Here is a 17,194-nt window from a genome sequence, read left to right on the forward strand (position 1 = left end):
TTGCCACGCCCATTTTCCAAAATTTTATCACAAACATATTTCTTGGTTAAGAATTGTTGTAAGCATCAATTTTGAATAAATTAGCTCTAATATTTACTCATTTATAGAAGATTTTGTATTTCTCTAAATTACCGTTATATAAGATACGGGCGTGGTTATTGTCCGGACTGTAACCACGCCCACTTCCCATATAACGGTAATTTCCAGAAATACGAAAACTGCGATATTTTAGGAACTACTGAAGATTATTCACTCAAAATTGTTATTTACAATAATTTTCAGACGAAAAATAAGAATATTATAAATTTTTGGAAAATGGGCGTAGCCACGCCCACTTGTGGTTACATGTATATATCTTAGGAACCGCTACACCAATTTCTTCCAAACTTGGCACAGTTGTTGGCCTTCGTACAACATACCAAATGGCCGAAAATTTTTAAAATCGGACAATAACCACGCCCACATCCCATATAACGGTAATTTGGAGAAATACAAAATCTTCGATAAATCAGTAAATATTAAAGCTAATTTATTCAAAATTTATGCTTGCAACAATTCGTTACCAAGAAATACGTTTATGGTACAATTTTGGAAAATGGGCGTGGCACCGACCACTTATGATCACATATATGTATATCGGTAACCGTTCTACCAATTTGTACCAAACTCGGTACTTTTATTTTGCTTGCCACATAAAAGCAAAACGTCGAAAATTATTGATATTGGACTAAAATTACGGCCGATTTTCACATAACGGTAAATTTCAGAAATGCTTGAAACTGCGATATTTCGAAATTTAAGGACGCTAATTTACTCAAAATTGATACACCACGGCTTACCATCTAGCGGTAGCTTTCGGAAAGGTGGAAAACATATATTTAATACTTGCACCGGGTATTTAATGTTCGGCTCCGCCCGAACTTAGACTTTCTTAATTGTTTTATATTATAAACGGTCGTTGAACTAAAATTTTTCGTTTGAGTCAAGGTACATTGAACAGGTAGTATCAGTAGAGCAGCTGATTAGATTTTTTTTGTTAATTATTTGGTCTCTAAAATGTAAAATATTTTAAATTTATTCTCACAAAAACTATAAATTGTCAAAATCTCTTTGCATGTGAAACCTTTTCCCATAAAAAACAAGCGATTGAAAAGCAACTTTTGGAACGTACACTTAACTCAGCAGCACAAACGCTGATTACTGGGCCTTGCAAATGAAAGAAAGTCTCAACAACTTTTTTTTAAATTTAATTTTTAATTTAAATTTTTTATTTTTTTTGTTTTTTACATGGCACACTTTGATAAACAAAAAATAGAACAGTTTTTTACACTTGAGAGATACCAGAAGCAAAACAAAATACATGTAAATGTGGTTTTTGCTCTAATGCTACTTTCTGTTTGATATTCCTTGGTTTGAGTACAAGTAGAATCTAGTATTTTCTACCGATACCTTGAGTAGCATCGACAATTCCCTTCGATAAATTTAATGAGTACAAGCATCGAGTACATGGTGGTATCGTAGGAAAACTAGAAGTACAACTCTATTTTTGTATCTTATCTTATCTGAAGTTAAATTTTAATAAAATGTCATTTCATAAAGAGCTATAAATATTCGTCACCGATTAGATGAAGTATACAGAAATTCGTAGTTGCTTTGAGAAAAAATTTAATACATGTATTCCAACATCTTTTCAATCCTTTTCAATAATAAAACTACAAAAGAAATATCCGTTTGTTATGTGATGTGTGGTTGGATAATAAATACATAGCGACTATGAGAATGCAATTTTTTCCCGATTTTCGATAAACGATTGACGTACCGACAATCAGAATAAGAGCGATTATTGAATCCAAAGTAATATCGCTCGCTCGTAGATAATTGTAAGATTATTGGCACATTTATTGCAATGCTGTGCAAATATGTGTGTTATTAAGTTTCTCTATATTTGTATGCACATTCTGCTAGGTTTTTAGTTTTTTAGTTTCGCAATTTTTGCTTCTTTGATTTATAATTATTCGATGAGTAAATAGTGCTTTAAAATTTAACATTTTTAATACGATTAAATTTGTTGCTATTACCATTACATTTAGATGATCTCAACCTTCACTTACAACGGACATTTTTGATTTAACGGTCTATCTGAAGTTACTGCCGTTTTTGAAAAACGTCAACATGTCAAAACGTCTAATGTGCGATACGTAATAATTTTAATAAATTTAGTCATTTTAAAATCAGGAAAATTAGGATTTTCATTAAAATGGTTTTTATTTTTAATAGTTACGTAGATAATTTTTAAAATTTTTTTTAATTTTTATAAATTTTATGGGGATTTGTCGAAAGCAAATTGGCTGCAGCAGTTCACACCATAAATCAGTCTCAATTGAATATAAGATGATTCGGAGAGTTTTAGTCAATATTTTGTAAATACATAAGCTCAGGGTCGACTTTAAAGTTTAAACATTCCCCTTTCGTTTTTCCTCCCACCAATAACTTTTGATTATGCATCCTACAGATTGTTTTCTACTATGTTTGCCTCTACACGATTGTTAAATCTTTTTATTGTTACGGTTCTCTTTTTTCTGAAACTTATTTCATACCTTTGAATGTTTGCTCTATTTGCGTTCGCTTAAATTATCCGAGTCATCAAACTTGGGCGGTGGATCAACTCGTATATCCAAACCACATGCATAGCGTTCATACTCAATCGGTTCGTTTTCATAATCTGAGAGGAAATCCGGATATGGCAACTCGCTTATAGTGGTACGTCTTATCGTGCCAGTGGCCTGTACAAATCCACTTCTTTCCTCACTTGAATTTGCTAAATCGTCGGATAGTCCAGCCTTGCTCTCAAGTTCACTCTCATCTGGAGTAGCATATGGTTGCATGTGATATTGCTCTGATGCTAGGGCTGCAGATGTCGATGTTTCTCCGGTGAATTCACTGGTGGTTGATTCCTCTCGTTTTAGCTGACGTTTTTTGGTGCGTGCTGGTTTTACTGGCTGGCCATTAGGTGGTGGCATTGGGTGATTAGCTGGCGCCGGTTTATAAGCCATGTTTTGACTTGAAATTGATTGCATTAATTGGGGCTGATACATCGGATTGGTAATATGACTAAGACGATCGTACCGCGGAAAGCCCATTTCATCTACGTTATCTGTCATGTCCAGACTTTCGAACTTACTGGATGCTGCATACGCGGCTCCAGAATACTGCGGATACTCGTCATACTCATCTGTTTCTTGTTCGTGTTCTAGTTCTTCGTCGAATTCTAAATACTGATCCTCCAGTCGATAGGAGGGTTCTGAGCTGCCCGAATCGATTTCTGGCAAATAACCTTCCGAACATTCTGAGCTTTCCTGTTCCGCTAAGGCTCGTTCTGTCGAGCGCACTCGTTTGGCAGGCACCTGCCGCTTTCGACGATATCCCTTGTTACGTAACTTTAGATCTTGTGTGCGTATATCCATTGAGCTGTCAGTGTCATTGCCGCTTGGTGGACTTTTAATTATGGTGTTCCGGGTTATTGAACATTTTCGTGGTGGCTTTTGTATCAGTTGGTTTGGTGGTGATTCAGAGCTTAGGCTACTTGAATAATACGGCGAGCATTTAACGAGCTTTTCGGCACGTTGCGGTAACATTGGCGATGACGTTTCCGTACTTGTTGTATTCTCACTATAAATGGTTGCTGATGTCGTGGCTGACGAAACTCCATTACCTTCTCCCCCCTGCGAGGACTCTTCATCGATGCGTGGTGGCATCGATTCCTGCGAAGACTGCTGCGACTTCGAGAGCATGTGCTCGTGAAAGGAGTTCGATTGGCGCAGTTTATTTGTTTTATATTCTCGTATTTGTGATTTCGACAAGGTTTTATCATCATAGCTATGATGCTTAGCGAGCGCTTTCCCTGGCAGTTGGCCAGCGGAATGGGCTCGTGGTAAGTCGTTTGGCGGTGTGGTCGGTGGTATATTAGTCACAGGTGGGGGTGCAGTCTTTGTGGATACACTCGCCTGAGATGATGTCGATGCTTCAGAAGCTGAAGCAGAAGCGGAGGTTTCCTCTACCTTACTAACGGCTTTCATGTGTCTCAATAAGGCTTGCATAAGCGGACGTGTTACTTGGGGTTTTGGTTTTGTGGGGGGTTGCGGGGCTCTGGGCTTTGCAGATGCTGTTTGAAGATTTGGTTGTTGAGCTTGCGCTATGGATACATGTAATGGAACGAATTCTTGACTTTGGTAGCGTTCCGTTAATTTTTCGCTTGGCGAGTACAGACGCTCCACGAACGGAGATTCGCTCTCTGATGAAATCTCTTGACTTTGGTACAGCTTTGACATCATTTCCAATGAACGACGTTTTCGTGCAGCGCTCGTGTTCTCTGTAACGCCTTCTTTGTCCTCCAATCTTATCAATCGGGAAAGCGAGTTTTGTCTTCCATTATCGCCTAATTTAGGAGGCGAAACTTTTTGACCTGCTTCTTCTGTACTAGCACGACCATTATTGCCATTACTAGCACTTCTTCGATGCACTTGTGGAATAACAGTTCTCAACTCCTCGCTGGGAGACTTTTTCGCTGTCATTCGGGACTGTTTAAGTGGAACGTAGTCTATATAACTGCCCCGTCTACTGCCTCTTGGATCCTTGGAAGTTTCGCCAGATTGAGCTCCGACCAAAGTGCGACTACTAGATGTAGACCACTCAGTTATCGTATGCGCCATTTCCGTTAGAGTTAGTGTCGTATCATCACTTTTTGTCGCCGACGTAGCTTCAGACATTTTTTCGGTCTCAGAATTGGACAGTATGTCATACCGCAGACCATCGGATGAACCATTATCACCTGATAGTCCTTTTGAAAAACTTCCACTTTGTTCATTCAAGCTCTCTGCTGATTTATTTATAGAACTCATACTGGACTTAGTGTGATTCGACTTCTCACTTTTCGCACAGGATTGCGTTGACACTGCTGAAAGACTATCTGAACCAGAGAGATTCGCGTACTGTCGTACGGTGTTGGTGCCAGTGGACCATTCAGAAATACTTAGTCCTATCGATGTGTCTTCTGAATGGGAACTATGCGTGCATTTCTTTTGTTGTAAACCCATGCGCACTGTGCCATCCAAATCTGTCCCAATGGAGCTTGTATCCTCTTCAGAATGGCTAGAATGACTGCATTTCTTACAGGAACCTGAACTGAGACGACTTTCATAATTTCGAAGCACTGTAGTCTGATCTTCCATAAATGTTCCAGATGCTGACAAAATATCATCAATAGAGGTATCCGAATTATTTGAGCCTCTGGACAACTTTCTCAAGTATTCCGTTGTACGACTTCCATCGGAAGACAGTTGGATCTTCACGGTGCCAGGCATGAAGACATCGTCACTAGAGAATACCTCATCTTCAGAAATTGGACTACGGATTGTTGGTGAACGTGTAGGTTGTGAAATGATCACTAAATCTGGGCTGGAATCCTTGCGAAGAGGGGAAATTTGGGTGGATTTCGGCGAGGACGAGCAAGTAACAGTAAATGAGGACGAAAGACATGAGGCAGCACTCAAGGTTGAACTTAAACATGTTGGGGTATCATGTTGGGCATCTTCATTTTCAAAATCTTTATTTTCAAATGCTGCTGACATTAAATATGCAGTATCTTCATAGGGTAAGATTTTCGCGATATCTGGAGGTGTAATTGGAAAGTCTTCATTAGAGAGCCTATCATCGGCCTGAGATTGAGCATCATCATCGGTTTTATCTGTTGCTGTAAAGGATTCTACCATCACTTGATCCGCACTTTGAGCTTCAGTAGCATAATACGTTTCTATATCTCCCACTATTAATGGCGCCTCAATGGCACTAGCCGGCGGAGAAGGCCATTCTTGTGAATCTTGCGACTGAAAAGATTTACTGGCTTTCCAGCAAAATGTTTTCGGCACAGGCTTGTCTAAATCGGGCATTTGGTAGATGGATTCTACAGGTTTCACTGGCACGTAGTCGAAAGGAATTTCTGGAAGAGGCCAATCCTCTGAATCTTGGCTACCTGCATTTGAAAGACACATAAGAGTATGCCTATCAACATCATCGGCCTGTTGCTCTTCAACCTGGGTGACTGAAAACCGCCCAGTAACTACAATCGGAGACTTTGGTTCATTAAAGCTACCAATGCTGGAAAGTCGATCTCCAGTGGCTGAGTCACATGGAATATCCGGCATTTCGGCCGAAGTCCGTCGGTCTGCATCTGATATATACGCCAAATTTGTATTGCTTCTAGAGTCCGAACTGAGACTTGGTTGATGATCGGTCGAACCTACAGATTCGTCCCGCATGCTTACTGAGTGTGTAGAAGCTTTGCTGACGTCATCTTCCATACTAGATTTCTCAGACGCTGTACTACGTTCTGATATTCGAGACAGAGTACGCCCAAGAGTAAAACCAGTGCTATAACCAATAATATCTGTAGGGTTTACGCCGATGCCACTCAATGAACTGGTCATAGCAGGATAACCAAATGTAGTCGGAAAGTCGTTTAGCTCATCCTGAAAGCTTGTATCACTTTCTTTTTGATCATCTGGTGATACCTCCTTCAAGTCACTGTCGGAAGAATCACGTAATGGATTATTGGCATCGTATCGTTCATATCCATCAGTTTCAACGTGATGCCAAGGATCATCTGTACTAGAACTTCCCGAACTTTCTATGGGGAACGGTTTCCATGTTGTTTGTTGTTCTTTCTGTTGCAATTCACCTCTGCGCTGTGCTGCACCCATTGAACCCGAGCTACTTTCGGTCTCAAAGGACCCACGGGACTCAACACTAAGCGATCCCTTCGAGTCAAAACTAGATTTTGATTCTTGTGAGCTGCTGCCTGATTTTCCCGGCTTATCAGTTCCATCACTTTTTACTACCGCTAACTTCTTGCCAGCGTTGGCACGCGCAGGCTTCTCAATCTTTGGCTGCTTTTTCGACGTACCTGAACTAGATTCACTGTCTTCATTTCGTTGTAGGAGCTTTGTTAGCTTTTCATCAATAGGATCTAGAAAACTTTCAGTGCTAATGCCTAGATCTATTGGACTTTGTTTCTCTAAGGTTGGAGTTGTCGGTTTCTTTACAATGACTTTCGGTTCATTGGTAGACGTTGTTTCATCTGAACCTGGAGCTTTAGCTTTCGGAGTTGTAAGTCCTTCGGTTTCAGCCCCATTTCCAACATCTAATTTAAGCATTCGCTGTTTAAGCTCTAAACATTTCTTCTCTTCAACATCTCCAAAATCTTGGGAAATTCCCAACGGTCTAGCGATTGAGCAACTAACACTCGACTCTTCGTCCATAGAACTCTTCTCCTTTCCGCCACTGACGGATAAACTCCAATCATGTGTATGCTCGCCTCGGTGAGGGCTAACATCTTTTTCCCCACTAGTCCACGAATCAGAACTTTTTGATTTGTCACTTTGTTTGTCCAAACTGGGTTTCTTTTTGCTATCGGATTTTTCGGTTTGATTTTCAAATGTTTCCAAAACCGACTTTTCCGCCATAGGACTAGTGCTTGGTGGCGTGACCAAAATATTTAAATCAGATGTCGGTGTGGCACAATTAGAGTATTCTAATGGTACAGCGTCTTCCAAAGTAGCTTGTGTCTCTAGTATATTACGGTCTGGTTCTAGAGTGCGAGGTTCATTATCAGAAGTATCAGAACCAACAAATTCATCACACTCCACAGTTATCCAAGAGCCTGTTTCATCACTACGACTGCGATCCAAACTTAATCGGTTGGTATCTTGATGTGACACCTTCAAATGACGACATTCTCCAGAGTTGTCGTCTTCTTCAATGGATGGCTCCTCACATTCAATGGTTGGCACGCGATGCGGATAAACATCTGGCGGAACCGGAGATTTGCTAGCTGGTGAATGGCTATCATCGGCTGATACAAACGAATCTAAGCTCTCTGCTGTTGACGGTTTACGGCTGTATGTACCATCACTCTCTTTGGTGTCTTCCGACGGCAAAGATCTTTTCAGAATCTCTAACGATCGTCTTTCTGAAATAACTGCCTGCATATCTATATCTTCGTGAAAATTGTATTGATGGGCGAACATACGTCGATCCCCAATAGCACTTCGAATGGTAAATTTCTCATCGGCTTTCTTTGCTTCCACGGTCGGAGATGGCTTCTTGTCGTCAAGGCTCTTTGCTTTAATATCTGTTCCAAGGTAATGATGCTCAGCAGGTTTCTCCAAGCTGCTAGACTTTCCATCAATTTTTTTATGCACAACACTTCCTTCAATTTTTTGTTTGATTTCCTGGCTTTTAGCAATTTTCTTAGGTGATTTAATCACCATGTCCTCTGGTACGTCTGATTTTTCCGATTCTTCAAAAGATTTATTGCGATCTTCAAAACTGCGATTTGCTTTATCTAACTTATCTGGACTACGGCCCTCGTCGAAGCTACGACTAAATTTCACCAAGGAAGTGTCCAGTTTTCGCGGCGATTTTGCTATTAAAACATGGTCTTCGGCTTTGCTCTTAAACTCGGTTTCTATTATAATTTTATCCCCATCAGTCTTTACCGAGATCTTATCCTCGGGAGCAGGGAATGGCGGCAATGAATCTTTAACAGGACTAAGCATGGTTATGGTCTGCTTCATAGCCGACTCGTATAATTTTTGTTGACGTTCCTTTCGTTTAGCTATATCCGCCTCGGTTTCCTCCTGAGACTTACTTTTGTCCTTACTTAAACGGCGAGCTTCAATTGAACGTGGGCGCTCTTTAGGGCTTGATTTCTTGCTTTTACCGTCTTTCGTCTTAATATCGTCAACACTAGTGCGTCGTGATTCTGGGCGACTTCGCGAAGTCGCCGACTTTATTTTGATACCATCTGGCGATTTTGGTCCCATCTTCAATTTTCCTTTTCCAGTACTTTCTATACTACTGGCACGCGAAACTCCTGGTGAAGTCTTTCGTGAGCTATTAGCTGAACTATACGGTGACCAATCAGTAAAACGATACTTTGGTATATCCAAAATTAGATGCTCTCCGCTTTTTAGTTTCATCTTGGACTTTTTCTTAGCTTTAATCTTAACACCTTGCAATGCAATTTTCTCAATATACCTCAGCTGATCTAGCAGCTGCAACTCTTCATCATCAATTGTCGCGGTGTTGAACAAAGAGTCCTTTCCGGCTGTGTGATAGCTTGTCTGAGTAGGTATGGAACCGGCACATGAGTGTACACTATCGGCAGTGTCATCGTCTTGCTGCCCTCCAGACTGTCGTTGAATTGATTTCTCCTCCAGAATTTCGGCTTCCTCTTCGAACCCAACGGTATCGTCTTTGGATGAAAATGCATTCATGGGTGGTAGTCGGTGTAATGATATGACTGGAGTATCTAGGCTCTTAGTACGCCGCTCAGTAGTTGGTGACTCTTGAGTCGCTTTTTGTCGTTGAAGAGAAACCGAACCTTCAGACAAGTTGAGGCGAGCATGCGCAAACAGTATCGGAGCATGACCTTTGGAGCGTATTACTATCGAAGAGTCTATAATATCTTCGATAAACTTAGCTTTCGATTTCGGCACTTCAGTTCGTGGCGATGGTTTCTTCTTCAAAGTATAACCTATATCAGATTCAGTTGTTTTTACCTCTTGACATGTTTCGTAAATATCGTCGTTGCTTCGGAAAAACTCTGCGTGTTCTAATATGGGCGACGGAATATTTTCGTTGCGTTGATAATCGTTTGTGCATTCATCCATGCGTCGTGTAGGGACATGTAGTGGTGGCTCGTCTTCCGAGGACGGAATAGAAATCGATCGCTCTGAAATTCGCCTTAACTCTGACGTATTAGCATATTGTGGATCAAGTTTTTGTGTATGATAGCGACTTTCCAGTTCAGCAAGTCGCCTGCATTGCGGCGGGGATCCCTCAATTTCCGTGGAGCTCATCGTCTGTCCACGACCCCAGGCGGCTGATATCAAACGGCTTTGTTCTATGCGCAATATGGGTTCAATTTCTTTTCGGGATTGGGGCGGCGAAAACTCAAGACGAGCAGGTATAGCTTCTGCCGAACCAAAAACATCATCAGAATCGAGACTTTCATCATCGGAGGAAAATGATGTTATTCGAGTTTTAGCTTTCTTGGGTTTATTTGAAATTTTTGTCTTAGGTATCACACGCGGCTTTACCACCTTCCTCGTATTGGCTTGTAGCTCTTTACGAATACTCTGAATGAGTTCTATTTGCTTTTGTTCAAGTTTATTTTTCTGTTGCTGGATACTTTCTGTGCGGGATGAGGTCGCGGAATCGCTTTCTATTTGACTAAGTTTCTTATTTAGTTTTTCTAGCAGTGAGGGATCCATTTGCTTTGTAATATCACGCTTGGGTGAATACAGTTCAATAGTGGGTATGGATTTATCCACTTCTAAAGTTATGGGGTCAACTTTAGAAAGATCAATATTTTGAGTAAAAAGAAATTCTTTCGTTTCTGCTGGCAATAAGCTATCTAGTATATCTGGCAAAAAATCAGCAGCCTGACTTACTGGAGTTGCGGTGGCTTTAACAGCCTCTGCCTTGGGTGATTTCGGAGATTTTGGCGATTTTGGAGACTTAGGCGACTTCGGCTTGCCATGCTTTTTCTCACCAAGTGAAGGGGCTGTGCCATTCATTACATGACGCTTATGTAAAACATATGGTATATCATCTTTGAGCACCTTGGGAAACCGTCTGTCATATTCTCTAAAGAAACTCTTTGGTAGCTCGAATCCAGCTTTCGGTATGTCCACAGGAACTGATGCCACATCGAAAAACTTTGGGATCTCAAAGTTACCATGGGCCTTACACAGTGGCGGAGCGCTCGGTATTTGCTTGTAAATATAATCTTCATCACTTGAATCGGCTGGGGTTAAATCTATGGACTTCTGATGCATTAAAACATGGCGTCGCGAATTGCTGCCTAGACGAGCGCGGTTAGCCAAAGAATTTGGATCACTTTTAGTTCGCTCCACTGTAGCATGTGCATAGTTTAGAGGTGCCATAACAGGATTGTACTCTTCAAAATGAGTTTTAGCCATTAATTCTTCCTTCCGCGTTACTTTTTGCTTAGCGGCACGCGCTTGTTGTTTTTCGAATTCTGAGATTAGTTCAGGTGTTAAGGGATATTCGGGACTTTGCTTGGGCTTCTCCTCTTTGCTTTGGACTTCCCACTGTTTTGTGTAGTTTTGAATGCATTCAATGCGGTCCTGGTCAAAACTGAATATGTTCTCACTATCCGAACGACGTCGAAAAGTCGAAATTTTAGACGACTGTGAGTCCCCTTTTTTAATTGGCGCTGTTTGATCGATGGAGTCATTAGTTTGAATTTCTTTCTCTTCGCATTTTTTACCCAGAGCCGGTGTTGAAACTCCATCCGGCGATTTACCTCCAAATGACTTAGCATTTCTTTCAATTTCAACATTTTGGAGGCTGATCGAGTGAACCTTAGATGTTTTATGCGACTTATTACTCGGAAATGTTGAATATGTGTCACGGCTGTCGTAGAATGAGCTATTGGCAGTTGAGCTATGCGTATCGGACAGCAAACAATCATGGCTTTTTACCTTAGGTCTACCACAAAGACTATCGGTATCAACGCCCTCTACGGCATCGTAATAGTCACTCTTTGATTCTTGACTGGACTGTTGGTATTTCTCATATTGTTCTTTTTTATTCAAATTCTTCAATTTCTTTCCAGTTGTGGTTGGCATTTCATAGTTGCGACCGAAACAGTCCCCAACTAGAGATTCTTTTGAATCTTGGCTAGATGCTACTGAAGTTTTACTCTTGGTTGTTTCACGTGACTTTTTGCTATCAGTGTGGTACAAACTGTCACGAGATTTTTTGCTTGAATCCGAACTTCGCGAAATTTTCGTCTCGAACACTTCACTGCGACTCTCTTGGCTGGAAGTGCGGGAAAGAGCTTCTTTAACTTTCTTATAGAAGCTACCGTCCGACTTAACACATAACTTCTCTCGAGGTAAGTAACGGGGATCTTCTGAATCCCAAATTTCGTTCATAATATCGACTGCGGATTTGCACTTAACATCCATTGCCGAACGATATTTATGCTGCTCCGAGACCGACTCATCGTCACTTGGTATATAGTTGCCCGAGTCCAGCGAACAAGAGCGGATATGGTCATCTGAACGACGGCGACCACTGAAAAAGTCAATGTCATACTTTTCTAGTAATTCGTAACTATCCTGTGAGATGTCGTCTTGTGAGCCGGCATAGTCAACGTGATGTCCATATCCACGCTTGTTCTGGTGATCTTGAGTATTGTATGTACTCCCAGGGTAACTAGAGGAATACACCTTCAAATTGGGTAATGGGGAAATGTCTTGTGTGGCATCAATTGAATGGTTTTTGGTTATATACATGGAATGTCTCGAATCATCGTAACGTGTAACGGGAGAATCAATACGATTAAACGAGAGGAACTCTTTGTCGAAAGCAGTCATTGGCTTCGGCTTTTCGCTTTCATAAAACGAAGAAAAGTCGTACAAATCTTTGCAAGAGCTGCTCTTCAACCAGGACTCCTTCTCCACTTGGTCATAAATGTTCTCCTCTTCATATTCCTCCTTATTATACTGTCTGGAAGAATACAGGTCGCCTGACGATATTTCGAACTCAAGTTTTTCCGAAGAAGTCTTAAAACGATTCAAGGGCGATCCAGCGACGCTGCATTCTTCAGCGGTACTGATCGGTTTTCTATCATTGACGGTCAAATAACTGTTGGGAATATTTGTGCCAGAACGCAAATTGGCAATCGAGTGTGCATGATGGGTAATATAGTGACTGTCATACGAATCAACAGAATCTACACCGGACAATTCGGAGTTACGTGGCAGTGAGTGCGTGTCACGCCGAGCTGTCCCACCATCCATGCCCGATACAAAGCTCTGAGAGTCTATTGAGGGTGTCAAAAAGTTTTCGGAATGAGTAAGTTTAGCACGCTCTGCCATAGCGTAGCGCTTAGTACCAAACCCTGTTCCGAAATATGATGACGACGAATCTGAAGGATGATTCAAGTCATTGTGATACTGATAATTAACACTTGAAAACCCACGGCCAGATTCGATTTGACCATTGAGCTGTTGCACATCCGTAATTCCCATTTGTTTGGCTCGTGTATACTGGAGTATCGATTCGTCAATGAATTCATCGCTAAAGTGTTTTTCTCGCGTTTTAGATTTGGTTTTTCGATTTACGGTAGCGTAGATGTCGTTACGATCATTCAGATTCAAGTTTTCGGAGTTTGATATTTTGTTTTCGGTTTTAGGTGTACTAATAAAGTCTGGATATTTGTAATGTCCAATGTCATTTATGTCTGTGTAGATGATATTGTCCGTTTCAGTTTCGGTTGAGTTATTATTATTAAGCAAACACTGTTTAGACATCGAATAATTGGTACTGCTATAATGGACTGGGATGACAGTTTCCGATTGGAACTCCTGTGACCGAAGCTGCTGATGATGGGCAGGGCCCGACGCCGCTGATACCATACTCTCCCGATTGGTGGTAGATGCGGTCAAGTCCGAATCCGCTTCCTCCTCGACTAATTCCTCCTCCTCCTCCAAGTCCTCCTCCTGTTCCAACTCCATAGAGCTGCTGAGATCCACCGAGAGACCCACTGTGTTGGTGGTGATAGTGTTGATGGTGTTGCTGTTGCTGGTGTTGGTGTGCATGAGCTGCGGCGATGCAGGGACATACGCTTGGGATGCCACTGAGACTCGACGAGGGGTGCTGCTGCTGTATAAGTGGGACAAATGGCTCAGACCTGCGCCATAAATCGTCCATTTCCAAGAACGACGATATCGTAAAGCACAAAGAAATTGAAATTTTAAATGAAAAGACATTGTTAGTGGAATGAGTTTTACGTGCTTTTGCAGTCATATCAATACAAACCATAAATATTTAACCGAAAATTTCCATGCACAAAATCTCTTTTCATCTATAATATAATCAGGAGCTCAACACAGAAAACATTTTTATATGTATGGCTGAGCTCCAAGTTGCATTAATGCAAAGCATCAGCCTCTTTTATTTCCGAACTATAACTGATGAAAAAGTCCAATATGCACAACCACGTTCAAATGCCGAATTTGAACTTAGTTGCACAAATTGTAAATTTGCATCCATTATAGCTAGAAATAAAAGAGGTTGATGCTTTGCATTAATGTAAATTGGAACTAAGCCTATATGTAACTTTTATGACAAAAAAAAGAAAAGATAATTTAATAATTTCCGATGGTAACTGAAATGGCGCAGTTATTTGTTTTCGGCTTATACTAACGGTTGCAGATGGAGCCAAATGGTAAGAAAAAGAGCTCAAACACGGTGGCTGTGAAGGGTTATTATTAAGACCACCTGTACCTAAATATCCGGTACAGTACCGAAACTTTTAGCTTTGTACCGTGTACCGAAACGAAGGTTTGGGTACAAGCAAATGTACCGGAATATGCAAAGGTATGTATATTTTTAAAAAAAAAAATCAATCAGCTGTTTGACTTGACTTTCAAGTTGCTACACGACTTGAAAGTAAAAATTGATATCAAGTCGACGTTCAAGTTGTAAACGTGCGTGTGTGTTAGTAAAAAAAGTGTGAGTGTATTGCAACTTGAAACCAAGATCGATATTTTAACCATCACTAGCTCAAATAATTATTAATTAATTTGTAACCAATGTTAAGTATTTATCTGGCTTTAAATAACAGGAATATTTGTCCTTTTTAAAGAAATAATAAGTTTTGCGAGCGCATTGTAAATATGTGGAAAATTTGTGGAATAAATCTAAAATTTACTTAAACCAATTTTTATTATTTTTCCCAGTTAATATGTTTGACAAAATTTCAAAAGAAAATAGTATATTTTAGTCATTATGTCTAAAAGAATGTTTGACTCCGAGTAAAACTAGGTACCATTCACTAAAATCAATAAAAATATTACGAAATTATGAAATTTTTTTAAGAGACAAATTCAAATATTTTTATACGAACTACTCAAACCTCAAAATGAATTCAATTTAACTGATACAATTTTTCTGTGAAATTACATCGAAGTGATTTTGAAAAAATCTTAAGAAAATTCATAACTTTACTCTGAATCGCACATTCTTTTCGAAGCAATGACTGAAAGAGACTATTTTGTTTTGTAATTTAATACTAAATAAAATAATAATAAAAATTTGTGTTAACTTCAGACTTATTCCAACAACTTTCAACACATTTACAATGTGCTCACAAAACTTATTTATTCTTTAAATAGTACAAACATACTTCCTTCCAAAGACTATAAAACTTAAAATGGGGTAAAAATTAACAGGTGAACATTTTTTAGTGCGGAAAGTCATGTAAAACAGGTTTTTTAAGAATAAGTCGAAAATTTGAGGGTGTTACAAAAATTTTAAATGCAGTTTCCTGAATTACTTGACCAGCCCTACGACGTGTACTAGGTCACTTAAAAAGTGCACGATCAGTGTAACACCTTGGGATTAAGCATAAGTGGCAAACAATATCACTTCTAAATGGGGGGCTATAGATTTGGCCAATACTGTATAATTTGCTTCAAATTAAATTTGTAATGGATTTTATAACATTTACGTAATAATAAAATAGAACTCAGAATGAAAGAAATTAATTTTACTGTACCGGATTTTTCAAAAGGAAAGTCGGTCACCTTAGGTATTATCTTTGAATTATCGTATCGGTTAACCTAAATCTTAACAAGCGAATAAATACAAACGGGGATACCCGCGTAATAAAATAATAGGCCGAAGTTTGCTATAGTTTTAAAATGAGACATTTTTATTGGAAATAAGTTCTTCATTAATATCTATAATGTACAGACATCAGCCTGTTACAATTTTATTAAATGTATAGATATTTACAACCGAAATTATTCACAAAGGAGTTCAAAAATGACATTCCTTTTTTTACTGCCCCCACATTCTGCCGACATAATTTACAGACGAAATTTATTTTAAGTTTTGATTAGCTGAGGGAGAGCAGGGGACCAGTTTTCGAGATTGGGATAGAGTTGGAAATTAGAGTAGGCGCAAATCGAGTCAACTACATTTTTCATAAACCTGGTATTTGAGCAAGGGAGATGTAGAGGAAGTGGTAGAACAAGATAAGACCCTTTCGCGTCTCTTCATTTGGGGATTTCATTGGAGAAGTCATGCTTCATAGGATAAAATAATTGCAACAATGGTTTGCCAAGCTGATACCAGATAAAACTTTGTGGCTTTGCGTGACATTTATAAATTTGCCAGCAAAGCGCCAGACGCAAAGGTATGCCACAATGAATGCCAAGAAAACAATTTTGTACTGCTTTTTTATTCGTGGATTTTATATATTTAGCTTTAAAAATATTAATAAAATATATAATAAATATATATCGTCGTTTAAAGTACAAAACCGCGTATCGTCATTCTGCAAAACCGCGTAACTGACATTGGCTGCCAAAAATTGGATTTGCTCACACAAGCTCTTGGCTCAATCCTTATCCATTCGTCCTGAAATATACTATCCAGAAATACGATTGCTTTATAAAAGGGAGAACCAATTTGAAATATGAGTATTTTTACGCTCTTGAAAATAATTTCTTCAACTTCATACACGCGGGTTTGCATTTTGTTGATACGCGGTTTTGCACTTTAAACGACGATATGTAATTAAATGTTATGTTTATGCATGAAAACTCGAATGTGGACGAAAGAAAATAAATATTAAACCGGCTGATTGCCAACGCACGAAAAAAGATGGGCATTGCGCAAAGTGCAATATTTTTTTTGTAAAAAGTATGTTTGTTAGCTCTTCACGCTGAAACGGCTGGACGGACTTGATTAATATTTGGCACACAGGCAATTTATTTAGCATATGAAATATTTGTCTCATAGCGTTGCCATCTCTTTGAAAAGTTTTAACCCTGCACTGCATGAATTCTTAAGGAGATGATTAAAATAAGTTAGCTGCGAAAATACGTTTTTTGCGTATCAATATAAACTATAAAACACAGCCCAAGTCTTTCCCTGTGTAAAGGTAGCAACCCGGATAACACACAACTCTAAGTTTGGAGTAAGACTAGTTTTATAAAGGTTTTACAAGGCTCTTCTCATAGACTGTGCTCTTATAAGGGTTTATAAGGCTCTGAATAAAGAGAATTTATTCACAAAAGCATTTATAAGG

General features: G+C 39.6%; 1 protein-coding gene across 4 annotated transcripts in view; it reads right to left on the bottom strand.

Moving 5' to 3' along the window:
- Positions 1-17,194, bottom strand: part of Cdep (Chondrocyte-derived ezrin-like domain containing protein) — a 306,470-nt gene that overhangs the window by 91,295 nt on the left and 197,981 nt on the right. For 2 of the 4 annotated variants that reach the window (XM_017610408.1, XM_017610409.1), the window contains one exon: positions 1,330-13,786. The exons of the other annotated variants lie outside the window; for them this stretch is intronic. In XM_017610408.1, the coding sequence (XP_017465897.1) occupies positions 2,613-13,786 (11,174 nt within the window). In that variant the 3' untranslated portion in view covers positions 1,330-2,612. Of the gene's footprint in view, positions 1-1,329; positions 13,787-17,194 lie in introns of those variants that run through there. 4 annotated transcript variants of the gene reach the window in all.

The sequence above is a fragment of the Rhagoletis zephyria genome, unplaced genomic scaffold, assembly GCF_001687245.7.
Source record: "Rhagoletis zephyria isolate East Lansing unplaced genomic scaffold, Rhagoletis_zephyria_1.1 Rzeph_scaffold_00312, whole genome shotgun sequence".
Classification (NCBI taxonomy): domain Eukaryota; kingdom Metazoa; phylum Arthropoda; class Insecta; order Diptera; family Tephritidae; genus Rhagoletis; species Rhagoletis zephyria.